Consider the following 27900-nt stretch of genomic DNA (forward strand, 5'->3'; position numbering starts at 1 on the left):
CACGGTCACGCCTCTCACATTGCCTCTGAGGCATCTTTATTTTTTTCTAGCTGGTACGAGAACAGTGCGGACACAGGGCCAGAAAAGATCAGTTGTACTAAAACCCTCCAGTGGATTGTAAAACAGCGGGAGCACGAACACAGAGCAGGAAGGAGGGGGGCCATTCCAGACCGGCCTCCCCCACAAGGAGCTTTGCGGCCCGAGCTGACCGCCAGACGGTGCTCTGGGCAGGACCATGCAATGTGGCCTCTGGTGAGGAGGGACAAGGACCAGCGACAACAAGGGCGGCCCCTGAGCGTGGCTTTATTAGCTCTGAGCCTCCCGCTGCTGCTTGATGAAGCTGATGAGCCCATTGGTAGAGGAATCATGCGTGGTCACCGGTGCACTGCCCTCCAGTTCAGGCTCGATCTTCTTTGCCAGCTGCTTTCCCAGTTCCACTCTGCCGGGAAAGGAAGAAACTGCATGAGGAAGACACCCGAGGAACTGCACAGGGAAGGTGCCCGAGGAACTGCAATTGGAAGGCACCCAAGAAACTGCATGGGGAAGGCGCCCGAGGAACTGCATGAGGAAGGCGCCCGAGGACCCGTGGAACTGCACGAGGAAGGTAGCAATCCACAAATCCTTTCCCCTCCCACCCCCACTGCCAACACCTCTTGCCCTCCCTGCAAGCAGCCACTTACCCCCACTGGTCATAGCTGTTGATGTCCCAGATGATACCCTGAACGAAGATCTTGTGCTCATACATGGCTGTGGGGGTGGCAGATGGGGCACATTAAGGTTCCAGCTACCTGACGATGGACACCTCCATCCCATACCCTCCACCCCCCATGCTGACCCGCACTCACCAATCAAGGCTCCAAGAATAAATGGGGTGAGCTTGGTGAAGACAATGGAGTTGGATGGACGGTTTCCTTCAAAGACCTGCAGAGGACAACCCGGGAAGTGGCATTCTGAAGGGGGGGAAGGGCGCCGAAACCCAGAGGCTGTCCCGCACATCTTCCCCGAGCCTTCAGCCTCTCACTCCCGCACTTCGCAACCCACCCTGTGCTGACCTTGTGGGGCAGGATCTTCTCCACCTCCTTGCTGCTCTTCCCCGCATCCTGCAGCTCTTTCCGGGCCTCCTCTAGAGACTTCCCCTTCATCAGGGCCTCGGTCTGGGCCAAGAAGTTGGCCAGGAGGATCTAGCAGGGAGAGACATCCAGTCCCCGATTTCACTTGGAAATACTGAGCTCTGGGCTCAGAGCCCGGGCCACCGGCCGCTGCCCTGCAGCACTGTTCTAAACCCCAGTCTGGCTGCCGGCCCGATCTCAGAGAGCAAGGGGCGGTGCAGGACATCGGGTAACACCAAAAGTAGGTCACAACAGTAGTGCCGCACACACACACACACACACACACACACACACACACACACACACACACACACTATATACCACATCACTTGCCAAAGACCCTTGAGAGAACTTTATCAGCTTTTTTTCTTTTTTCTTTTTCTTTTTCTTTTCCTTCGAGTGAGCAGGACTTACTCCTGGCTCTGCTCAGGGAATTGCTCCTGGTGGGCTCAAGGCACCATATGTGATGCTGGGGCTTGAACTTGGCTGCACTGTGTGCAAGGCAAGCATTTCACCTGCTGTCCTATCATTCCAGCCCTTATCAGCATCTTTCTTGGGGGTTAGGTTTGAGTTTGGGAGCCCCAATCTGATGGGGTGTGGGTCACTCCCCACTACGCTCAGGGGACCCAGCGGTACAGACGATCCAAGCCGGGCCTCCTGCACGCAGAGCAGACGCTCGGCCCCTTGAGCTGGCGCTTGGGCCTCCACCTCCTTCTCTCACGATCTGGAAAGATACAGGTGTCACCTCTACTTTCTCACTGAGCCTCCTCTCCTCTCTGACCTGCAGGAGCACAGAGAATTCAGAGCCAGGTTTCTGAGGCCCGGCCTGTGCCAGTGCCCCATGCCACTCTGCAGCCCCGGGCAGGGCACCTGGTCAAGGCCCCTGGGAGCTTCACAGCTGCACAGCTTTGGCACATGCAGCTGTGGGGAGCTTGGGTGACAGTAGGGCAGAGAAGGTGTTTGCCTTGCATATGGCTGACCTGGGTTTGATCGCTGGCACCCAGATGGTTCTCCGAGCCCTGCCAGGAGGGAGCCCTGAGCATCGCCAGGTGTGTCAAAAACACTGACACCTAATAAAGAAGCACCTGCATGCAGGCATGTGGGCAGGACGAAGCTTTCAGGCTTGCCCCTGGGGAAATGCCCACGGATGTTACCATCCAGGACAAAGGGGATGGCAGAGAGAGTACCAATGTCACAGGCCTCAAGAGAGTTCATCCAGAGGGGCCCAATGTGATTTCAGGAAAAGTACAGTAAGTCCTCACTTAAACCTTATTGTGAAGCTATTAGAAACTTGGGAAACTAAGTAAAAAAGAAGGAAAGCAGATACTTGGATAATACCATCTTATTCAGGGGAAATCAGACCATCTCTGCTTCTGCCAGAGATCTGAAAGCACCTCTCTGGCAAGAGAGGCAGCGACTTGTCGACAAAGAGGAGGCCAGAGAACATGGAAGCTTGCCAGGGCCTTAGACAGCCATCACTGGCCCTGACGGAGAGTTTTGGAGCCACAAAACTCTCTACTCTGCATGCAGGAGGCCCGGCTTTGTTCGTCAGCACCACATGATCCCGAGTATAATGGGGAGTGAGTAACCCCCGCCCCCCGCCCCATCAGATGTGGCTCCAAAACTCAAAACTCCAAAACTAATTGGCCTACTTAGGTTGGGAGCTAGAGTGGCCCAGCTGAAAACAAAGAAAACGGAAGTGCAGCCCTGCAACCAGAGGGTGACAAATTCGGCCAACAACCTACGTGAGAGAGAGCAAGGATGCTGAGGGGCCGAACCAACAAAGATCAGGCGCTGTGTGAAGCCACTGAGCTCGGGTCATTTGTCAGGATCAGGACAGAAGACAAACTGCGCTTCTGAGCCACGCGGAGGGTTTCCAGGGTTGGGAAGTGCGGTGACACCCAGGGGGCCAGAGAGGTGTGGCCCAGGGGCACTTACCTTGTGATGCAGGCCTTTCCGGATGGGATGCTGGGGCTGCACAGGGATGAGGAAGTCACATGGGATCATCTTAGTGCCTGGGTGGGGGAAGGGCACTGGGTTAGCTCCTCCCGGCCACTGGTGGCCACACACGTGCCCCAGGGGAGTGGATGCAGAAGGGTCTCCTGGTCTGGCTGATGGTGGTTACCTTGGTGGATGAGCTGGTAGAAGGCATGCTGGCCATTGGTCCCTGGCTCACCCCACACAATGGGGCCTGTCTGGTAGTTCACGCGGATCCCGGACTTGGTGATGTACTTCCCGTTGGACTCCATGTCACCCTACCCGGGGACAGAAACCCAGCCCTGTAGTTCACCCGAGCACGCCCTGCCTGGAACACAGCAAACCCATCCAACCTGGCCTGGCCCTGTGGGGTACCCACAGGCTCCTCCTGCCTCCACGTGCCTGGGGGCCCACAGGAGTTTTGTTGGCTGGAAGCCAGCATGGAGGATGGGAGGGGAAGAGCGGCAGGTCTAGGGGCACACAGGCGTCCCACCTGGCCAATCCTTTGGTTCGGTTTTGGTTTTAGGGGCACATCTGGCAGCATTCGGGGCTTACTCCTAGCTCTGTGCTCGGGGGATTAGGGGCACATCTGGCAGCATTCGGGGCTTACTCCTAGCTCTGTGCTCGGGGGATTTACATGGCATGCCATGGAAAGAACCTGTGTCAGTCCAGTCGTGTGCGAGACAAATGCCCTACACCCACTGTTCCATCTCTCCAGCCCTGCCCCACAAGTTAATTTCTTTTTTTTTTTTTGGGTCACACCCAGCGATGCTCAGGGGTTCCTCCTGGCTCTGCACTCAGGAATTAACTCCTGGCAGCAGTGCTTGGTGGACCATGTGGGACGCCAGGGATTGAACCCAGGTCAGCCGCATGCAAGGCAAACACCCTACCTGCTGTACTATCACTCTAGCCCCCGCCCCCAAGCTTCTTTTTCTTTTTTTTTTCTTTTTCTTTTTGGGTGACACCCAGCGATGCACAGGGATTATTCCTGGCTCTACACTCAGGAGTTACTCCTGGCGGTGCTCAGGGGACCATATGGGATGCTGGGAGTCGAACCGTGTGCTGCAAGAAAAACGCCCTACCCGGCTATACTATCACTCCAGCCCCCAATCTGATTTCTTAAGGGCACAGACTAGGGGTCAGTGAGTACAGCCTTGAGGCTGCTGCCTCTTCTAGACGTGGGGCTCAGGGCTCTTCCACCCCGACAACCACAGGGTCCCCGTCAGGGGGAGGGCAGCCTGCTGGGGTCCAGGGTCAGCAGAACAGGGGCTGTGTCTGTGTTAATCAACAGGGAGTGAGGGCGGGAGTGATGGGCTTCCCAGAGCCCGTCTGGACCCACTTAGGGGCTGCTGGTCTCCAGGGCCTTCTGGGGGCTCCAGGAAGCACCACAGAACGGAAGTTTCCAACTTGCTTTTCTGGAGGGACAAAAGCAGGGCAAGCCAGACAGGTCCTGACCCTGGCACAGGCTCCCGTGACATCCAAGCAGAAACAACCCTGGCCCAGAGCCCAGCCGTACCCAGCCGGCCAGCCCTGTCCCACCCGCCGCTTGCTCCAAGCCAACAGGCCGTGGTGGGGGAACGTTCGCCGCGAGAGGGGGAGCAGAGGCGGGCCATGAAAGAAGAGGTCCTGGCAGGGGCCGGACCCTGGGCTTCCCAGGTCCCCCTCCCCACTCCGAGACCTCAGTCCGAGTTGGGCGGCAGGTACCTGCTGGAAGTAGGCGGCGAAGCGGTGCATGTACTGGTCATAGGGCAGCAGGGCCTGCGTCTCACAGCCGAAGCAGTTGATGTACCAGACGCCCAGCAGGGCCAGCAGCACAGGGGCATTCTTCTCGAAGGGCGCCGTGCAGAAATGATTGTCCTGGAACCAGAGTGGGGGGGGGGGTGAGTGGCCTGGAAGGAATGAGGAGGGAGAGACCCAGTCCCCCGCATAGGTCTCTGACCAGGCCTGGCCAGAGAACACGGAGCCTTATCACTCACCATCCAGTGGGCCCCGGAGAGCAGCTGTTCAAAGTTGTCAAATCCTGCAATGTGGAAACAGTGTCAGGCCGGAGTACAGCAGGGAGGGCACGTTGTACCCAGGTCTGACCTGGGTCCCATCCCCGGCACCATGTATGGGGCCTTAAGCCCCGCCAGGAGTGATCCCTGAGTACAGAGCCAGGACTGAGTTCTGAGCACTGCCAGGTGTGGCCCCCACAAAAAAAACAAAACAAAGAGCAGTGTCAGCAGTGTCAGAAGAATGGTCAAGGGGCCGGAGTCATAGTACAGCGGGGAGGCCGTTTGCCTTGCAGGCTGTCGACCTGGGCTCAATCCCTGGCATTCCATATGAATCCTCCAAGCGCTGCCAGGAGTAATTCCTGAGTGCAAAGCCAGGAGCACCCCCTGAGCATCCGCAGGTGTGATTGCCCCCCTGCCGCCCCCCCAAAAAAGAGAAAGAAATACAAGAAAAATGGTCAAGCTGTCCCGTGGGGTGCACAGCCAAGTGAGAGAACGTCGGGTCTGGAGGATGGGACCCCAGAGGCCTCCTTAGCAGCCCGGAGACCCAAGGCTGAGGGGATGCACCCAGTGGCTGCGAGATTAAGCTCTGAGGGACACAGACAAGCTAACCCACAGAGCCCAAGAAGAAGCCAAGCTCCCCTCTGGGTAGCAAAGCCATGCTCCAGGGCCTCTGGGCTGAGTTCATGGCTGGCTTGCTGGAGGCCTGTGTTCCAACCCCTGCCCCTACACGGTTCCCTAAACACAGAGTCGGCCGGGTGTGGCCCCCAAACTCATCAGTGGGGGATAGTCCGGCCAGTAAGGCGCTGCATGTGGCTGACCCAGATCTGGTCCCCCTTATCCCATATAAGCGCCAGAGCCTGCCAGGAGTGAGCCCTGAGTACAGAGCTAGGAGTAAGCCCTCAACACTGTTGGGTGTGGCCCCAAACTAAAAATCATCATCATCATCAGCAGCAGCAGCAGCAGCAGCAGCGGCAGAGAGGCCAGCAGCCTGTGGGGACAGGAGAGTGTCCGGGGACATAGTGTCACCTCTGACCAGAAAACAAGGACAGAAACACTCACCCACATGCAAGGCGATGGAGAGTCCGATGGCCGACCACAGCGAGTAGCGGCCTCCGACCCACTAGGAGAGACAGGAGAAGGGATTGGAGAAGGGTTGGTGTCCCCGCCCCCCTCCCTCCCCACCACCAACGTGCCCCCAATAACGCTCTTCCACAGGTGCAGCTCCGAAGGCCGGGGTCCGAGCCACACTCTCTGGGCTGCCTGACAGGGCCCCCCGGGGTGGCCCACCCAGCCTCAGACCTGCGTCTAACCTTGAGCTGCCATTGCCGACGCTCCCACCTACACACACACACACACACACACACACACACACACACACACACACACACCAACACCGACTGCTCCTACCTGTGGCAAGCCTCTCTGAGCACTGACAGACGCAGCGCCCTCACCCGAGCTAGCTCACTTTCCTGGACACTGACGGAGCGGAACCACATATCCCACGGGGCCACAGTCTTGGGACACTGACAGGCACCAGTGCTAGGCCAGCCTCCTCAAACCCTCAGATCCAGCCCCTCTCATGGGGGTCCCACACTGCCTGGAATCAGACTCCGCACTGCCTTCCCGGTGTCTCTGGGACTGTCCCAGAGTAAGAGGCCACAGACTTCATCCCACACACCTACGCATTTCCAGCACCACGGAAACGAAGAGACACTTCCCACCTGGGCTTCAAGAAACTGATAGGCTGGCTCCTTCGATACTGACAGACCCAGTACCTTACATCAGGGTTATTCCCGACATCTCAGACAGATGACAGACCCAGGCTCATACCTGTGCCATTCCTGATGCCTCATGCTGTATGACAGACCCAGTCTCATACCTGTGCCATTCCCGACTCCCCAGATGATATGACAGAACCCAGGATTCCTACCGGAACCATTAACTCCTCAAGCTGTGTGACAGACATACAACCTAACTCTTCATACCTATGCGGTTACCTGGCTCCTGAGACTGTATGACAGAACCAGCCTCTCACCTGTGACGTTCCTGATTCCTCAGACTATGACAGACCCAGCATCTCCTATCTCCTCTCTAGGCCATGACCTGACTCCTCAGGCTGCACAATAGGCTCAGTCTCCTACCTTTGTCACTCCTGCCCGCTCAAGGCCATATAACAGACCCAGTCTATGATACCTGTGTCATTACCTGACTCCTCGGGCTATGACAGACCCAGCCTCATACCTGTGCCATTCCTGACTCCTTTATGTTGTATAACAGACTTAGCTCTCCTACCTGTGCCATTACCTGACTCCTCAGGCTGTTTGAAAGACTTAGCTCTCCTACCTGTGCCATTCCCCAGCTCCTGAGACCATGCAACACACCCAGCTTCTTACCTGTGCTGTTATCTGACTCCTGAGACTGTGACAGACCCAGACTCTTTTTTCACTTTTTTGGGGGTCACGCCCAGCAATACTTGGGGGTTACTCCTGGCTCTGCACTCAGGAATTACTCCTGGGAGTACCCGGCGGACCACATGGGATGCTGGGGATCATACCCAGGTCAGCCACATGCAAGGCAAATGCTCTACCCACTGTGCTATCACTCCGGCCCAGACCCAGACCTTACCTGTGCTATTACCCAATTCCTGAGACTCTGTGACAGACCCAGACTCTTACCTGTACTATTACCTGAATCCTGAGACACTGTGACAGACCCTGACTCTTACCTGTAGTATTACCTGAATCCTGAGACACTGAGAGACCCTGACTCTTACCTGTGCTATTACCTGAATCCTGAGACACTGTGACAGACCCTGACTCTTACCTGTAGTATTACCTGAATCCTGAGACTCTGTGACAGACCCTGACTCTTACCTGTGCTATTACCTGAATCCTGAGACTCTGTGACAGACCCAGACTCTTACCTGTGCTATTACTCACTCCTGAGACTGTGTGACAGACCCAGGCCCTTACCTGTGGCATTCCTTACTCCTCAGACTGTATGACAGTCAAAGCACCTCCTATTTAGACCATTACCAGACTCCTCAGGTTGCAGGATAGACCCAGACTCCTACCTGGGCCATTCCTGACTTCTCCTCATGTATGACAGCCCCAGAACCTCCTACCTGACTCCTCGGACTTTGTGAAAGACCCAGTATGCCCTACCTGTGTCATTCCCGATTCCTCAGGCTGTCTGACAGACCTCAACCTCCTACCTGTACTATTCCTGACACCTTGCACTGTAGGACAGACCCAGCCTTCACATGTAGGCCATTACCTGACACCTCAGGCTGTATAAAAGATCCAGACTCATACCTGTACTATGTCTGACTCTTCCGGCCGTTTGAGAGACCCAGGCCTGCTACCTGTATCATCCTGACTCCTCAGGGTAAGTGGCAGACCCAGATCTCATACCTGTGCCATTCCTGACTCCTCCAGATACATGGCAGACCAAGTCCCCATACCTGTACCACTACCTGACTCCTCAGGCCATATGGCAGACCCAGCCTCATACCTGTGTCACTCCCGACTCCTCCTGATGTATGACAGACCCAGACTCCTACCTGTGCCATTCCTGATCTCTCAGGACATATGACAGACCCAGTCCGTTAGACTTGTGCCATTTACCTGACAACATGAGCCATTTCATACCTCTCAGGCTGTGTGACAGATCCTGCCTCCTACCTGTGCCATTCTTGACACCTCAGACTGTACAACAGAACCAGCCTTCACATCAAGGCCATGTGACATCAAGGCCATGTGACTTCACATCAAGGCCACTAAACCGACTCTCAGGCTTTATTTGACAGACCCAGACTCGTACCTGTGCCATTCCCAATTCTTCATGACGTATGACAGACCTAGACTCATACCTGTGCCATGCCTCACTCTGCATGATGTATGGCAGACCTAGACGCATACCTGTGCCATGCCTCCTCACCATGTATGACAGACCCAGACTCGTGTCTGTGCCATGCTCAAGTCCTCCTGATGCATGACAGACCCAGCCTCATACCTGTGCCACGCCCAAGTCCTCCTGATGTATGACAGACCCAGACTCGTACCTGTGCATACCTGACTCATGTATGATAGACCCAGACTCATACCTGTGCCGTGCCTGACTCCTCATGATGCATGACAGACCCAGACTCCTACCTGTGCATGCCTGACTCCTCATGTATGATAGACCCAGACTTGTACCTGTGCCATGCCTGACTCCTCATGATGTGTGACAGACCCAGGCTCGTACCTGTGCCATTTTTGATTCCTTGGGGTATCTTGACAGAGCCAACAGCTCCCTATGCCATTACCTGTCTCCTCAGGCTGTGTGGTGACAGACTCAGACCCCACACCTGTGCCCTTCCTGGTTCTTGAGTCTCTAGAATAACCCAGCCTGCACACCTAGATTTAGCGCTGCTGCCTGTATTCTGGGACACTGATCGACCCAGAAGCTCCTCCCCGGCTTGACCAATGTTCATGTATCAGTTCCAAGACATAGAGAACCACAAGGTACTTGGTCCTTCACTTGCCACACTGGCAGTTTCCACTTTGTATCACGAGAATCTCAGAACTCCATCCAAAGGTTTCTAACAACTAGTTATTATGGAGCAATTACATAGAACATTCAATGGGAATAGTCTCAGGGGGAGAAAAACTCACAGAATGGTCCCTGAAGCAGAGCAGGAGTTCTGAAAACACTATGGGGAGGGGGGGCAAATTAAACAAAACATCCAAGTTCTCGTGCTTGGAAGACAGCACTCAAACTAATGAAAGAACTGTGAGAGAGTTCTTGAACTTGGCTGTGAAGAGGGAGAGGAGGCTCTGGAGGAACGGCATGTGCAAAGATCCAGGGCAAGAGTAACCTTCCTTATGGGAAGAGAATGAGGCTCCACTGAAGATGCTTTGAGTGACTGAACTTCTTAAGTCTCCCAAGTATTGTGGAGAGGTGAAGGAAAGAGGGTGGGAAGGCAGAAGTGGGCAGCGTGAGGAGAGAGGAGAAAACAAAGCACGGCAGGCGGTCTGAGAGGGAAGGATGTGGCCCTCAGGAGGTCTAACACACCAAGATGAACTGGGAGAGTAAGAGTCAAGGGAAGCCCCAAGGCTGCTTGAATGAAGAACCATGAATGGATGCCAGAGCCCTGCCCCCGGAAAGGGTTTAGGTTTGGAGGAGTCTTTCCTGACAGAGCTCCCTGGTCACACTGGGCTGGACCCAGTCTCAAGGGGGCAGATTCCCTTTACAGACCTACTTGGGTCCAAGTCCAGTCTCTCATGCCACAGGGCTACACACTTGTTGAAAAAGGTTCCAGAAGGTTTGGCTAAGACACTTGTGTGGGATGGACCCCACACATCACAAACCAACAGCCCAGGTCGCCCTTCCTGAGCCCTCAGACACCTTCTTGAGATCCAGTTCTACTTCCATGGGCTACACCAGCTCCCAACTGCATCCTGCATCTGGCTTGGCAGAGTCCACCCTGCTGGGCCCTGCATCAAAACCTCACCCAGGAGCCACTGACCTCACCACTCACAAACCTCTCTGCCCTCCACCTGAGAGAGGTGGGTCTATCACCTGTGACCAACCCTTGCCCCCCAACTCCAGGTCTAAATTCTAAGACTTCAGTGGACCTCTAAGGAGGCCCAGGTGCAGAGCTTCTGGCCTCCGAGACCAGAGCCCTGTCAACCCACTCAAGCCGAACTGTGCCCCCGTGCTGGGTCAGCCTATCCAGTTCAGGTTCGACTGCCTCCCTCAGATCTCACCACCAAGACCCAGGGCCAGGTACTCTGCCTGATCCCAGCCCCCGAGGGAACAGCTCTTCCAACGTTCAGTTCTCAGACCTAATCCTCCTCGGGACAGGACACCCGGGGACAGAGTAGAGGGGCAAAAGCGATTGCCTTGCACGCACCCGAGTTTGATCCCTGGCACTCCAGGCATCACCAGGAGTAATCCCCGAGCGCAGAATCAGGAGCGAGCACTGAGCACTGCTGGGTATGGCCCCAAAACCTAAGCCCCCCCTTCCACTGCAACCACCCCCCCGCCAGTTGGCGATGGGTTTTGCCTACCTGCTCCTGACACTGGGTCCTCAGCCCACACCTACCTGTAGATTGACCCCCGTCAGCCCAGTCCTCTCTGCTGACCCATACCCCGCTCCCCACACTGCCTGGACCTTGGCTCAGCGCACACCTGGGGGGTCAGTTTTACCAACATGCCTTAAGACAGTCCTGACCGGCTCCCTGGACTGAACCTGGCAGTCAGCAGGCCCTCCCTGGCTTGGATCTTGGCTCTGCAGATCTGACCTGGTTTGGGCCTGCTGTGCCTACCTGGGGCTGAAATGCTGGTTCCCTGGACCGCTCCTGGCAGCACAGCTCTGCCCACCTGTGCCTGGCGCTGGGCTCAGGTCCTCTCTATACATCTACACGCCCCAGGCTCTGCCTACCTGTGCTCCTAAGATCACACTTGATGGGCCAGTTCTACCTACCTATATTTCATCCTGGCTCCAAGAGCTCATCTAGCAAGTCCGTTTTGCTTACCTATGTTTGACTTTAGCTGCCCAGATCACACCTGAGGACCAGGTCTGCAGTTCCCTGCTGGATCTGGCCCTCAGATCTCGCCTGGCCAGTTTTACCTGGCTGTGTTGGAGGCCAGCTCCTTAGCTCACACCTGGTGGGTGAATTCTGCCTACCTTTCCTGATTGCGGCAGCTCAGACCTAGACTGGTCAGTCATCCACCTATCCATGCGCCTGGCAACTTAGATTAGAGCCGGCAGCCCGAGGGCTGGAGATCCCAGGAGGTAAGACAACTGCATGCACTGTGGGGGGCCGCGACCCTGGTTCCAGAAACACGTGCTTAGCACTGCTGGAGGTGGCCCCCAAGCCAACAGGCAAATAACTGCAGTGCCCAGCGGGGATCACCACTCCTTAGCGACACCTGGAGGCCAAAACTTCTTACCTGCGCTGGGCCCTGGCTTCTCGGACAACAGCTGGCTGGCAGCTCTGCCCACCTACCCGTGACCTTGACCTCAGACCTCGCCGCTGCAATTCCCTATGTTGGAGGATCAACTTCACCTACCAGGGGTGGACCTTGGGCCATTAGCCCTCATCCAGCAGGACAGCTCAGCCTACCTGTGCTTGCTCCTGAGAGACTCGCATCTCATCCATCTGATGCTCACCTGGGTCTGACTAGGACCTTCTACGTTTCATCAGACCGGCCCTATTCGGGGAAACTGCTCTGATCCTCATCCCAGCATCTTACCTGAGAAGCCCTATGCTTGACAGCTGGGACTGAGCCACTGGAGAGACACAGATACACACCTGTCAAGCACTGGCTCACCAGATGGGGCCGAGAACCTGGGGCCAGCCCCGACTCCTGACCTCCCGCAGGGAGGCTATGGCACCCACTGACTCTAGGCGCTCCAGACCTACTCACTGGGCCCCAGAGCTCCCCTGACATCCCCAGCTTGCCTCACACCCGGCTTCACTTCACCTTCTCAGGTCACCTGAGATAATCAGTTCTTCCTAGCAGAGCTCGCCTTGGCCCCTCTGACACCCTGACATGAAGGTTCTCGCCTCCTGTGCCCCACTGCGAAGACTGGCTTAAACGACATGCTGGGCATGTAGGAGGCCCGGGTTTGTCCCTAACACCGTGTGGCCCCCCTGAGAACTGTTGGGAGCAACCCCAAAAGAACCTCAGTGTGGCTTATCGGCCTGACCACCGCTCCTTGCCCTTCATTCCAAAGACAGGCGCTGAATAACTCAACTCAATCCACCTGTCGATCCCAGCTCCACAGACTGGAACTGGGGCCTTACCTGTCTGAGACCCCGAAGCACCGACATGCACCTGAACCACCTCTGGTCTCACCAGCAGCCCTGAGTCAGCTGGGCCAGCTGGAACCACATCAACTCTGAGGGTGTAGGTGCTGCCCACACAGTGCAGGGTTGCCCGGGGCCTCGGACCCACTCCAGGACCCTGGGTATGTGCATCACCACAGCTGCCAAGGTACCACAGAGGACCTGGACCCGATATTCTGACCCTCACTTGTCACATCCAGCTGTCTCTGTCCAGCTTTGACACTTGCAACCTTACCTACTTCCAGCTCCACCTGACTCATCTTGGCTGGTCATCCTGGGTCCTGAGAAACCCAGGTCAGCATCCTGAAGGGCTCAGGACCCACCTTTGGCTGCAGCCAGGAGCTGCCACCAAGGGCCTTCCACCGGCCAATTTCTGGGTGCTTCCCCTTACCCGAGAGAGGCCTGGAGACGACCTGGGGGGCCTGGGACAGGTCCCTCTACTATTATCTGCCGTGACTGTTCAGGCCAGTCAGCTCACCGCTGTGTTCTCCACTGGCCCTGGTGAGTTTTCAGACGGAATCCAGCGAGTGTGAGGGACCCGCTCTGCCCGTCCTTGGCGCTCCGGGGCCTTCCCTAACCTCTACATCATCACCTCTCTGGAGCGATGAGTCACTGCTGCTCGGTGCTGGCTTTTCTGAACCAGCCAGAGGCCCACGGGCTGGGCTATGGCCACAGACTTGCCCTCACCTCACAGCGCTGGGCGGCGAGCACCCGTCCCCAATGCACGTGGGTCGGCTCCAGCACTCACAGGGTTCTGGGGCTCCTCGCCTGCACCTTTCCTCTCCTCCTGGCTGCGCTCCTGCTCCGAACTCACCTGCCCCAGTCTTGGCTCTCCACACCTCACGCTCAGAAGGTGCACGCCGGGGGAGTGCCCACGACAGCTACACTGCGTCTGGCACCGACGCACCGTGCCTCACGTACCTACCTTGGCCTGCCTGTCTCCCAGAGCCAGGGCGACCTCCCTCCGTCTGCCTGTCTCCTCTCTCTCACCTGTGGGCCCTGGCTCTCTACCTGTCCCTGCCCCTGGCTCCAGAGACGTCTCCTTTGCCACTCAGCCCCCACTGTGTGCCCCGAGGGGCCCCGCGGGACCCACCCTCAGTCGCCTAGGCCTTTGCACTGGCTTGTGCGCACAGACCGCCCCTGGGCCGGCCCTGCCACTCAGGCCTCACTGGCCTGTTACAGCCCATGCATCTGCGCCGTTCTTAGCCTCATTTTCCCCTCCCTGGCCGATCCCGAGGGCCCACCCCTGTGTGTTGGGCAGTCTGGGCCCTGAGGGGTGCAGGGGGAGGGGAGTTAGGTGCCCCCCTCCTCTATGAGGAACCACGTTTTGTTAGAAATGACACCTGCTGTCCCAAACCCCAGGGCTTGTCATTGGGGGCAAACAGAGATCCGAGTGGCTCTCTGGTGAGAGAGCACCTTCCCAGGACGGTGCTTAGCCAGACCCCGCTGAGGACAAAGCTGACTCAGCACAGGGCAGAGGGCGCAGGGCCCTCGGGGCTCCAAAGGTGACTTTCTGGCTGTCCCCTCTCTTCCCCCTGCCCCAAGAAAACTGCTTCCAGATCTACTGGCCTGCAAAAGGCCCCAGTGGGAGAACCGCAGTGGGACCGGGGCCTCCTGGGTGTGCCCTGCTGCCCGGGCCACTGGGCGCACCCGCCACCCCCAGCACTGCACCCCTGCACCCCAGCCACAGTCTTCCTCACATCGCCGCTGCTGCTGCCAGTGGCCCTGCACGCGGGTTTGCTGAGCAAGCTCCGGGCCAGGCGTGGCCCCTCCCTCGCGTCACCCTGCCCCTTGGCCTTTGCAGATTGTGGCTGCGGTTTGGAGAAAGGTCATCACGGAAATAGCTCTGACCAGCCCGGCGCTAAGGGAGGGGCGGGCCCGGTGACTCCACAGGGGCTGCAGCTGGCAGGCACCCCGGGAAGGGTCACTAGGGCCTGGCAGTCCCGGGGCCAGGGGAACCCTCTTCCTAATCTGCAGCTGCTCCCACCCGCTGCCCGAAGGGCCTCAACTGCCTCTCCCGAAGCCGGGCATGCAGGAGGCGCTGGGTTCTGACCTCGCCCTGGGGTCAGTGATCATCGGCCAAGGGCACCTAAGCCAGCCAGCACCGACAGGTGTCTATACTTACATCCCAGAACTCGAACATGTTTTGGGGGTCAATTCCGAACTCCTTCACTTTGGTCTAAAAAGGGCAAAAGGGAGAGAGGCAGGATGTTAGGTGGGTAGGAACGGGAGAGCCCCCGGGAAGCAGGGAAGTGTGGAAGCAGGAAGCTAGGGTGTGGGACACGGGCGACTCCCCTATCCCCCCTCTCCCTGCCCCTGGAGTGATCTGCTGGAAACGGAAGGAAATGGCGCCTCAGGACCTGGGAACTGGCACCTGGGGTCCGGCAGAAGCCACCACGCCCAGTCAGACAAGTGGCCACACGCCCAGGTACCAGTCCAGCTTCGTTACCAAGGGCAGGGAACACAGCCCAGAGCTGGGGTGCTCCAGTTTCTGGGGCACAAGGGTCAGCAACCCTTTCTAGCAGGGGGCAGGGGAGGATTCCCCAAGGCCAGTCTGGGCTGCCTGAGGAGGCAGAATACAGGGGGACCCTGCGGAAGAGTGGGGTGCAGTGGGCAGTGGTCAGGAAGAGCTGGACGCACCCCGCAGGAGCATAGAGCCCAGCAGGGAGAAGAGCGAAGAAGGTGCGGGGTGGCAGTCACTCCTGCCTCACCCCAACCTGGGCTCTCACGGGGCCTTCAGCCCCACATCACTAACTTGAAACTCCGAGCAAAACGTCACCCACCCCTGGGGTTGATTTGAGGAGACAAGATGTACCTCCCCTCCCGTCCTACCCCCAAGGCCCTATCTGGGGCTGGCTGGGGCTGTCGGAGATCCTGAGGGACCTGGATCTCAGCCACCCTGATAGGGTGACCATGATCCTGCTGACAGCAGAGACATTGGGGAGATGGAGAGACATGGGGGAGACGGGATGCAGGGGAGACGGAGAGACATGGGGGAGATGGAGAGACGTGGGAGAGATGGAGAGACATAGGGGAGACAGAAAGACATGGGGGAGATGGAGAGACATGGGGGAGGCAGAGAGACATGGGGGAGACAGAGAGACATGGGGGAGACAGAGAGACATGGGGGAGATAGAGAGACACAGGGGATATGGAGAGACATGGGGGAGACGGAGAGACGTGGGGGAGACAGAGAGACATGGGGAGACGGAGAGACGTGGGGGACATGGAGAAACATGGGGGACATGGAGAAATGTGGGGAAGACAGAGAGACATGGGGGAGATAGAGACACAGGAGATGGAGAGACGTGGGGGAGACGGAGAAATGTGGGGGAGACGGAGAGATGTGGGGGACATGGAGAGACGTAGGAGAGACAGAGAGACATGGGGGAGACAGAGAGATGTGGGGGAGACGGAGAGACATGGGGGAGATAGACACGGGAGATGGAGAGACATGGGGAGACGGAAAGACGTGGGGGAGACAGAGAGACGTGGGGGAGATGGAGGGACATAGGGGAGACGAAAGACATTGGGGAGATGGGGAGACATGGGGGAGACAGAGAGATGTGGGGGAGATGGAGAGAAATGAGGGACATGGAGAGACGTGGAGGAGACAGAGACACGGGGGAGACAGAGACGTGGGGGAGACGGAGAGACATGGGGGAGATGGAGAGACATGGGGGAGATGAGAGAGCAGACGAGCCACAATGCTCAGACTGGTGCCCATCATGGGTGGGCAGTGCCTTCCTCCCCCTCAGAGCCCAGCACCCCCACCCCCAGCCCGAGAAGCCCCGGCCATTGGGCATGCTGAAAGGCAGTGACCTTGGTGTGGCCCAGCCGTGGTGGGGGACAGTCAGAAGCCCACAGGGTCACTCACCGTGTTGGTGGACAGGGCAACAAAGTGCTTCGCAACAGCAGCAGGCTGGGGGAGAGAGGGAGCGAGAAAGAGACAACAGAGAGAGAGGGAGATGGAAAGGGAGGGGTGAGAGAAAAATAGAGAAAGACAGAGAGAGAGAGAGAGAGAGAGAGAGAGAGAGAGAGAGAGAGAGAGCACCATGTTACATTACAGCAAACCATCCTGGGCCGCCCGCTGTGATCCACCCTACCCACTTTCTGGGAGCCTTGGCTTCAAGGCTGCTGGGGAGCCCGTGCCAAGAAGGCAGAGGGGCAGGGAGAAGGCCCAGAGAGCACATGCTTTGCACGTGGGAGCCCCAGGCTCAACCCCCAGCACCTCAAGCCAGACAAGGCCCTGGGCTCTCCCTCTCCTAGAATGTGAATGCAACCAGGAGTAGAAGGACCCCAAAGGCTAAGGGGCCCTCAAGAAAAGGCCGTCGGGAGAGAAAGCACAGTGTGGAGGGTGCCTGCCTGGCATGCAGCCCACCATGTTCCATCCCCAGCACTGCAAATGGTTCTGGAGCATGGCTAGCGGTGACCCCTGAGCACAGAGCCAGGAGTAAGCCCTGAGCACTGCTGGGTGTGGGCCAAACCTCACCACCAAAAAAAAAAAAAAAAAGAAAAAGAAAAAGTGGGGAGGGTCCAAGCCAGTTAAGTGGGTTCTGCCACATCTGGCAAGTCTGGGGCTGGGAAAGCCAAGTATCTCATGCCAGAGGAGCCGGCACCCAAGAGGCAGCTGCCCACTGCAAGGGAAACTCTATGGGCGTGCCTGCCCCCATACTCACATTCTTGGCTGACAGCAGGAACCACTCCTTGGCCGTCTCTGCATTGGTGATGGTCTCCTGGGTGGTGAAGGTCTGCAGCCCGAGAGAGAGAGTGGCTGGTCAAGCTCGGCACTGGAGTGGCCCCAGGGAATACCCTGTCTGTGTCCATTTCCACCCCACAAAGTCATGGTGTGGGGGTCTGGTCAAGGGAATGGCCTGGAAGGCTGTGTAGTCACAGCGGGAAACTCCCATATGCCGCCTTCCCTCTTTCCTGCCGGTCACCCAGGCCTCCACAGGGTCCCCTTACAGCCCAGAACTCAGATGGAACCTTCCTGTGTGCCCTGAAGGTGGGCCAACAGGGACATCGTGACACAGTCCTGCCATTATATGGACACAGCGCTGGGTAGAAAGAACAGAGCAGGATCTGAAGAGATGTGAAAGGGTGGGTAGGTGGGGCACAGACCCCTTCCCCCCAACCCCCACGGCAGATGCAGGTTGAGGACCCGGGTTCATGGGCTGGTGGGGCCTGGCTGCACACAGCTCGCGCATTTGCTGTCATTCGGGGGCAGAGTGACTCAGAACAGCGGGCAGTCGGGAGGATCCAATGCCCAAGCCTAGGAACCCCTACACATCATATACACACAGACACACACAAACACAAACCCTGCCCCAGACATGGGACACACACACACACACACACACACACACACACACACACACACACACAAACACACACACACACACACACACATCATGTGTGACCCAGACATGGGTCCCAGGACTGTACCTTGGATGCAATGATGAACAGGGAGGTATCAGGGTTCAGGGCACTCAGGGTTTTGGAAATGTGGGTCCCATCAATGTTGGAGACAAACCAGACTCGGGGGCCACCTGAAGAGTAAGGCTTCAGTGCTTCAGTCACCATAAGGGGTCCCTAGGAATTGAAGCAGGGTCAGGTGTGGTCTGGCACATGGCATTCCTCTTCCACGCTGCCCCCCACCCCTGCCAGGAACCCAGGCTCTGGGGGGTTTCTCCCCACCTGGAGGCAGCCCCTTCCTCACCAGGTCAGAGCCACCAATGCCAATGTTGATGACGTCGGTGATGGCCTTGCCCGAGTAGCCCTTCCACTCTCCGCTCCGGACGCGCTGGCAAGAGAAGAGGAGATGGCATCAGCCCACACCCCGAGGACAAACTGCCACTTGCAACAGTTGCTTCTGTACCCTCCCACCATCTCCCAACTTCCAGGCTCCTGGGGGAACTTCTGGACACCTCATGAGGCAGGTCCCCGTCACACTCACGCCCGGAAGTGAAGCCAACACTCCCACCTCACTGTAATGTCAACGGAACTGGCCACTGAGGGGAAAAATCCCTGCAGAAGCCACTGCATCAAGGCTGGGACATTCTCACTACCCACTCCTGCCTGTGCGGGGGAAGGAGCATCAGGCAGGCAGCCAGTCTCTGGGTGGGGCGGGGCAGGCGATGACGGTCTCTAGACACCCCACCCCCACCCCAAGCAGCAAAGAGAACCAGTGCCCCCTAGCAGGATGCTGCAGGAGATGATGGAGTTAGGGCAGAGAGGGCAGAGAGGGGGGAGAGAGAGAAAGAAAGAGAGGGGGGAGAGAAGGGGGGAGAGGGGGGGAGAGAGAGAGAAAGAGAGAGAAAGGCACCGGCCCCACATTTTCTGGGATCCTAAGCACTGCCAGGGATAACCCCTGAACAGTCAGGTACAGCCCCCTAACGCACTGCTGGGTGGGAGTCCCAAATCTAAAAATAAATAAGGAGGTACTATTGGGGCCAGAGAGATAAGGCAAGAAGCAAAAAGTATAGCACTTTTTTTTTTTTTTTTTTGCTTTTTGGGTCATACCCAGCAACGCACAGGGATTACTCCTGGCTCATGTACTCAGGAATCATTCCTCGCGTTGCTCAGGGGACCATATGCGATGTCAGGGATTGAACCCGGGTCAGCCGCGTGCAAGGCAAACGTTCTACCCGCTGTACTATAGCTCCAGCCCCCCTCTCTCTCTTTTTTTAAGTTTTATTTTTATAAACCTGTTCACAATAATTTAATAATTAATAATTTAACATTCCAACACCAATCCCACCACGGTTACATATTCCCACTACCATATTTCAAATGTTTCCACCCTGACTCCCAAAGCCTGCCCCCAAAGCAGGGCCCAAATAATTTATTTTGTATTCCTGTTATGAATAATCCGCTAAAACTCTTGTCTAGTTTATGCCAGACCCCACTTCAATCCCTGGCACCACAGTTACCCCCAGCTCCCACCACCACCAGGAAATGCTGGATTAGGCTTAAGCCCCGCCCCTCAAGGAAGTAAATAAAGGAAACTGAAAGCCTGAAAATCACTGAAAGGTGAGGTCCATGAAGAAATCTGTGGGCATGGCTTCTGTCTAATGAGGTGAAATTCTCCCAGTAAGTCTCCCTTTAGAGCTCTTTAGACACGCACAGGTGCATGGGCAATAAACAGGCTGAGAAAGCAGAGCCTAGAGGAGTGATTCCTACTAGGCCCTGACCAAGCAGCTGCTGCTAAATGCTGCTAGACTCAGAATGGCAAGGGCATGCACTCTCTTCTCTCCTCCCTCCCTCCCTCTCTCTTTTTGGCTTTTTTTTAAATTGATTCACCTTGAGGTGCAGTAACAAAGCTTTTCACGTTTGAGTTTCGATCATACAGTCATGCAACACCCATCCCTTCACCAGTGCACATTATCCACCACCAAAATCCCCAGTATCCCCCCTCCCCCCATTCCACATCTCCCCCTGCCTGTGTGGCAGACAATTTGCACAATACTCTTTCTCTACTTTAGTTACTTTTGATATTTTGAGACCAGACCCACCACTACTCATAACTGCCAAAAAGGCAATGCTAGACAATGTGTTTTGTATTGTTTGTTTTGGATGCAATATAATGTCGCAGGGCCATGAGAGAGCGCTGAGTGCGATAGGAATCCTAAAATTTTAATAATTAGTGTCTGAAGAGATCATTGCAGCAAGTTGCTCGGGTCCGAGGTTCGTTTGTGTGTCTCTGGATCCTGGCTGTGTGGGAGCGCTTTCTGGCTTTTTGGGTCACACCCAGCAATGCTCAGGGGTTACTCCTGGCTCTGCCCTCAGGAATTACTCCTGGCAGAGACCATATGGAATGGCGGGATCAAACCTGGGTGAGCTGCGTGCAAGGCAAACACCCTCCCCGCTGCAGTATCACTCCAGCCCCTACTCTCTTCTCATAAAAAAAATCATTTTTCTGAAGTGCACTCATTACCTATGCAAGGCACATTCTAACACTGAGCCATCACCACCACCTTCTAGAAAAGGAGCTGCCCTTTTTGAAGTATGCATTGGTTCTCATGAGCCTATTTCACCAAAGCATGTTGAGTGTGTAAGGAGAGATAATTTGTCTCTTTAATTTGCCTCCAGAGCCTGGAGATGTGGCTCCCAGCACTGGCTGACGTGCCAAATCTAATCCCAGTGATATTGACCAGATTCTTTTGGGGAGTTGGAGAGAGGAATGGATAACAGTGTGCTTATACGCTGTTAGATGGGACTCCCACATGCAAAACATGCACTTGGTTCCTTGGAGCATCTCCCCAGCTGGACACTGCAGTCTGGGATCCCCAGTGCCCTCTCTGGTCCAGTGTGCATGTGTGTGCGCGATTGTGTTTCCCAACAAGCAGTGCACTTATCCAAGTTCACATCTTCAGACCCTAAGCAACTGTTCCAGCCCTCCCAGGAAATGCAGGTGTCTAAGTTTGAGGGAGAAGGTGAAATTTCTAGCTGGTGCTGTACTGGGACGTGGCCCTGGAGATGGCTAGTTGGATGCTCTGAACCCAGAGCAAACATGCTGAGAGCAGAGGCAGTCCTGCATAGCCGGGTCCCAGATCCCAGCGTAGAGCAGTCAGTCCCCAGTCTCACTAGAGCTGATGCATTCAACAACCAATGGATTTTTTTCCCCCTTGGGAACAAAGGGTTAAGTCAGATAAATTGAGAAGGGCTGGGTAGGTGGTTTATGAGACCTTTGAATCTGGTTAGCCAGCTGCCTCCCCAGGGGTCCTGAAACTGTGTTATCTCTGCTCCTTCTCTCAGAGGAAATATCCCAGGAGATAAATTGACTTTAGAGACTTTTGCCGGTCTCTAAGTGCAGGGACCCTTTGATATGTAAAAGTTTAGCTTGGTCAGATTAGCATAGGTAGGCAGATATCTGCCCTTGTTCTTCTAATGACGCTTGGTTTAAGACAAAGACTATGGAAAGCTTGCAGTGAGCCGCTTGACCCCCTGCTGCGACCCCCTGTGTTTCTCTCTTGGGGCTGTTTCTTAGGCGGACAATGAAATCTTGCTTCAGCTCAGTCCCCTGAAGTATTTCAGAGAAATCAAAGGTTCACTCCCAAAGCTTGCTCCAAAAGTCCCGGAGGGGCTGGAGTGGTAGCACAGGGGGCTAAAGAGCTTGCCTTGCTTAGAGCCCTCTGGGTTAGATCCCCAGTACCCCATATGGAGTGACTGGCAGAGCCAGGAGTAAGTCCAGGCATCTGTGGGTTTGAGGCCCTGCCCAGCCCCAACCCTCCCCCCAAAAGACTTGGAGGTCTTTTGCCTTGCACTCAATTACACCAGCAGGAGGGCAAGTCCCCCTGGGAAGAAGCCAAAACCTCCCAGAAAGCAGCAGTAGGTTTGAGTGAGTCACCTGGAGCAGATTCTCCAGCACCACATGAGTAGACCTGGGTCCATATCCATCCATCCATCCTTCCATCCTTCCCTCCCTTCCTTCCTTCCTTCCTTCCTTCCTTCCTTCCTTCCTTCCTTCCTTCTTTTGCTTTTTGGGTCACACCCAGCGATGCACAGGGGTTACTTCTGACTCTGCACTCAGGAATCACCCCTGGTGGTGCTCAGGGGACCATATGGGATGCTGGGAATTGAACCCGTGTCAAGGCAAATGCCCTACCCGCTGTGCTACTGCTCCAGCCCCCCCCCCATTTTTTTGAGGGGTGTTTCCACACCTTGTCCGCACCACGGGGCTCCTTAGTCCTGGGCCCACACCAGCCAACAAGGCAGCTTGGCAGCTGGACACTGGCTTCTGGTGTTAAATCTTATTTGGTTGGTTGGTTTGTTTTGGGGGCCACACCCAGCAGTGCTCCAGGCTTACTCCTGGCAGGGCTCAGGGGACCAAATGGGGTATTAGGGATCAAACCTGGGTTGACCAAGCAAGCATCCCATCACACCCCATAAGGTGCTCAATTTTGAATTGATTTGCTATAACTCAGAATCAAACACGCCCTTCCAGGCATAGATTTTTTTCCCTTTATATAACATGAAAATCAACTGCCTTGGGGAACTCTCCCCCACGATAGAAAGAAGCGGTTGGTTCTCAAGACTTGATTTCATCATTAAAGTATTGTTACAATAAAGCATCCCGAAGGGGAAAATGTGTAATAAACTGGGGTTTTACAATATACCTCAATGTGGCAACTTCCCCATTCAATCTCATAGTATATTCTGAATCTCATGGCAGGTCCTTAATTCCAAAGGGGACCCAGGATCTCACTGTAACACATACTTACTGATCAGTCTCTGATAAGGGAGGCTTGGCTATGTTTTTGCTACTTTAATCAAGGCCCTCAGATATCCTCAATGTTAGTGACCTTTTTATTTGATGGGAGTGGGGGAGGCACAGCTGGTGATGCTCAGGGAAAGCTCCTGGTTCTGTGCTCAGAGATCACTTCTGGCAGTTCTTGGGATAGAAACTTGGTCGGCTGTGTGCAAGGCCAGCACCTCCTCCACTGAACTATCTCACTGGACTCATGGTGAGCAATCTGAAAAGCACAGCTATGGGGAGTCTCCCTCCCCCACCCCCAACTACTGTTACTATTATTTTGGGTTTGGGGCCACACCCGGTGGTGCTCAGGGCTTACTCCTTGCACCATACTCAGGGATCACTCACAGCAGGATCTGAGAGACCAGAGTGGTGCTGGAGATTGAACCCGGGTCAGCTTCATGCAAGGCAAGCACCTTACTCACTATACTATCTCCCCAGCCCCTCACCCCCAAATTATTGCTGACGAGCAACTTCTTTGAACTATAAATAGTCCATCAGTCTGAGTCAGGTACTCCAGCAGCTGCCAGGGAGGCTCTGCTGCCAGTAGCCCTGGATGGCATCGCCATGTTCCCCACATAGCCAGCCTGGCACACAAGGGGCCAGAGAAGCCCTGGACTCCTGGGGCACTTTCACAGCATGGGGCTGGAAATGCTGGCTCCAAGCTACCCACCGCCATAGGGGGTATTCCGGAATCCCGATGCCCACCAGGAGCCCAGCTTTCCTGGCACGTGAAAGCCCATGCACCCAGTAGGACATCTCCTGCTGTTTCAGCTCTGAGAATGGCTCCCAGCCAAAGCAACCAGACTTTGTCCGGCAGCTGCACGTGGCAGTGACCTGCTCACGGGAACACACTGAGCAGGGACCCGATGATCACGCACGCCCAGAAGGACCAGCACATGCCCACACCAGCTCACTCCTGTGGGCACCTCCTGGGCTCGGTGGGGAAGCAGTGGAGACACCTCGAGTTGGGCTCAGGGCTTTCCTGCACCCAGACCCGGGGAGGGGAGGCAGCGCTCACACACTGATGTGGACACGAAGCTTCCTGCCAAACTGCCAGGGACACACCAGCTACAGGAGCAGAGATGAGTACACACGCATGCTCCCCTGGGGCGATGATGGCCAGGCATGCTGGGGAGGACTGTGGGAAAATGTCTGGAGGAACTTTCTAGAGGCTCCGTGAGAATTCGGCAGGGGTACCACCATACATGTTCCAGACTATACTTTATCTGGTGCTGGACTCTGCACTCAGGGCAGAAAGCCAAAGTCAGGCCAGGAAGACACAGCCCCGTCCCTCCCTCGGGGCCTCTCACTGGGCCTCTGCCACTGGCCCGGTTGTCAACTCTGAAGCCAAAGTGTCTAAAGAGCAGGGAGGAAGTTGCGTCACCGGCCAGTGGCGGGTTCCCTGAGATTAGGGCCAGGGCCAGGCCGGGTCACTGTTGGAACCCGGAGGCCAGCTGTCTCTCCCTGGTCTGCAGGGAGCGCCTGAGCCTGGACACTGAGGCGCTGAGCTCAGTCCCTCATACACGTCAGCCTGCCCGAGGCAGCCGCTTACCTGGCAGAAGGACTTCATCTTCTCCAGGACCCGGTTCACTTCTGGCATCACATCCTTGTTGTCCACCATGATGGGGCGGTTGGCGCGGTTGCGCAGAGCCACGTGCAGCACAGCGCGTTCCTGGGGGGCAAGGCAGGGTGTGAGGACCCCACCCCAGGGCAGCCAGGCTGGCAGGGGGCTAGGGGCGAGGCATGTACTGCCTGCACCCCCTCCTGCCACCCCCCCGCCCCAGTGCACGATGCACGGAAGCCAGGGACGGGAGGCCACCAGGCGTTCGTTCCAAGCTCAGGGTGCGAACAGCCCAGAGCAGAGACGGGAGAGCAGAGGTGGAGTCAAAGCACTGGATGGCTCCAGAGGCCCCAAGCTGCTCCCACCTGCTGGCACCTTTGGCAAAGGGTCCCTAAGCCCTTGATGTGGAGCAGGGCTGGCAACCACCGCCTCCTCCCCACCCACCTCCATCACACGCAGGAGGCCACTGGCCCCATCTGTCGGTGATGGACGCCAGGCAGCTGGCCTGGTCAGCTGAAACCGGCAAAGGAATCCTGAGAGCCACCGGCAGACAGGAAAAGAAAAAGCTTGGCCTCAGTGCCCGGACAATGCCCTGACTATGCCCAACTCCCCCCATGAAAACCTTCCCCCCAGTCCCCGCCCTCCACCCACCACGTCACATTCCATGGCCCAAAGCACCCTCCAGGAAGCCCATGTTGATTGCGACTTCTCTCAGCCTAGTTTGGCAGTACAAGGCAGGTCTGAGTTTTTAAATCCTGGCTCTGGTGCTTACAGTTCTGAGGTCTTGGAAAAGTGACTTGGGCCTCTGAGCCTCAGGTTCCTTTGGTACTGAAGAGGCTAAGCCTCTTTAATTTGGGGCCACACCCAGAGGTGCTCTACAGCTACTCCAGGCTCTATGGTTGGAGAAACCTGGCGGAACTCCGGGTCTCCTGCATGCAAAGTATAGCTCAGTCTAAGAATCTCTCAAACCCCTAAGACTCAGCACTGATTAAGCCTCCAGGCTCCCAGATCCATTCAGGAAACAGAGCTACAGGCCTGGCTTTGTCTGGCTTTGTCACAGCTTCTGTCACTCAGGAGCTGGGGCCTGGAAGGAAATATTATTTATACTAAAGTCTTGTTTTTCACTAAGAAGGTTTGCAATGCAACAGTGGCCAGAGCGACACACAGCAGGGAGGGCACTTGCCTTGCACATGGCCAACTGGGCATCCCAACTGGTCCCCTGAGCAGTGCCAGGAGTAATTCCTGAGTGGAGACCGAGCAGTCACCCTTAAATATTGCTGGGAGTGGGCCCCCATACCCCCCCCCAAAAGAGCCTGGCAATAAGAATCTTGGAGCATGCTGGTAGCCAGATGCCTATGCAGTGCTGGCCACACTGACTGGGCCAGAAGACACAGACCTCACGAAACAATGGTGTTGCCTAACAGGAGGCTGATGAAGGCTGAGGAACAGAAGGAAGAGGCCTGGAGGGTATGTGGAGCAGAATCCACAGGCCACTCACCTCTGTGAAGTTGATCTTCTCGCCATTGAACATGCGATCCCGGGCGGCCTCCACACCCCTGGACTTGGCCTGGGAAGAGAAGGCACTGAGGTGGGGCTCATCTACACTGGCCACCCAGAGTCCCAGCCCTCTAAACCCCCAGGGCTCGGTGTAGCCCCCAGCGGGGTGACTTTCCAACGCCCTCCCCTGCTCAGATATCCAACACTGGAGAATTCTGGGAGGTGCTGCTCAGAACCCAAGGGGTCAGTCGGGTGCTGCTCAGAACCCAAGGGGTCAGGGTGGGCGCGCCCCCTCCCTCCCCGGAGCCTAGAACCGAGTATGGTCACCGGGACTGTTCCTCAGGTCCATGGAGAGAGGGAAGCAAAGAAGCCCCAGGGTAGGGGTCGGTCCACGGGGGTGGGAGTGGGGTGGGGGAAGGGTGTCAGGGGAATTGGCACATACCAGGTTCACCAGCATCTGCATCACCTCCGACGTCACCAGGTTCTTGGAATAATCCACCAGGATGTGCCCATTGTTGGTGTTGAGGTCCAAGCTGTGAGAAACGGGCAGGAGCCACTGACCACACACCCCAGGCTCCACAGGGTGCTTGCTGATAGGAGCAGCTGCTTCCAGGAAAAAAACATCCTGGGGGAAGGGGGGAAGGGGGGGAGGGGTAGACCCCAGTAGGGGAGGGGTGGGGCAGTGGCACTGAGCCTGCGCTATCCCCTGTCCCTGCAGATCCCAGACCCCCGACCCAGAAGACAGAAGCGGGGGATGGGGAGACTAAAAGATGGGGTGCACCGGCCCTACCCGCCAGGTCTCCACCTCTCGGGGTTTCCGCTACGCTACGCTACTCGCTACTCGGGGAGGGATGACAGGGCGGGTCACCGGGCTAGCGGGGACCTGTGGCTGGATCATCAAGGGGACCTGTAGCTGCGCCACACACCTCCGTCTCCAGCGCAGCGCCCTGCCAAATGGCCCGGGCAGGCTCGGCCCCGTTCCCGGCCCCTCCGACCTCCGCCAACTGCTGTCTTATTTCCTGGGCGTTCCAGAACGAGCCTCCCCCGCGGGAATCGGGGCTGCCTCCCACCCACCGCGGCTCCCCCCCCCCCCCGCCCCCGTCCATCCTCCGGGGCGCGCCCACTCCCCTCGGTCCAGGCTGCTCTGCAAGCGTGCGGCACTGCGGCAGGCGCCCCCCTCCCCGAAAGGTGGGGCCGCGCGCGGGCAGGCGTGGGGAGGGGCTCCGCGCTCGTGACTAAGCAGCCCCGGCCCTGCGGCGAGCAACCCGCGATCGGTTTCAAGGAGGCGTCAAGGACGAAGCGCGGCCCGGCCCCCCACACGCCCCCCACCCCGGGCTCGCCGCCCCGGGCTCGCGGCCGGCCTCCCGGCCCCCTGCAGCAGCACCCTGGAACCCCGCGAGCACCCAGAGCCGAGGGGGGGCGGGAGGTTCTCCCCGGAACCTATAGCCCGGGCAGTCGCCCCGGGCCCGCGCGCGCGCGCACCTGAACCGGCTGAACCGCTCGGGGTCCCTCTCGAAAAGGGAACGCAAGGTGAGCTCCGCGGCGTGCTGGCGGTGCCACTCGAGCAGAGCCTGGAACTGCGGATCCCGAGTGAGTGCGGCCATGGCGAGAACTGCAGGGCGCACGGAGCGACGCGCGCGGCGGGCGGGGACGAAAAGGGGCG

General features: G+C 57.0%; 1 protein-coding gene across 1 annotated transcript; it reads right to left on the minus strand.

Moving 5' to 3' along the window:
• GPI (glucose-6-phosphate isomerase) lies at positions 1–27900 on the minus strand. The gene is made up of 18 exons (XM_056136255.1): positions 27720–27900; positions 26680–26770; positions 26239–26307; positions 24732–24851; positions 18641–18724; positions 18367–18513; positions 17601–17672; positions 16799–16843; positions 15047–15100; positions 6140–6200; positions 5063–5106; positions 4791–4943; positions 3235–3364; positions 3048–3124; positions 1053–1181; positions 846–921; positions 681–747; positions 1–439 (listed from the first exon to the last, which is right to left on the minus strand). Exons 1-18 carry the CDS (start codon positions 27839–27841, stop codon positions 307–309), a joined length of 1674 nt encoding a protein of 557 aa, XP_055992230.1. The 5' UTR covers positions 27842–27900; the 3' UTR covers positions 1–306.

Source organism: Sorex fumeus, unplaced genomic scaffold, assembly GCF_029834395.1.
Source record: "Sorex fumeus unplaced genomic scaffold, SorFum_2.1 ptg000122l, whole genome shotgun sequence".
In the NCBI taxonomy this organism is placed as follows: Eukaryota; Metazoa; Chordata; class Mammalia; order Eulipotyphla; family Soricidae; genus Sorex; species Sorex fumeus.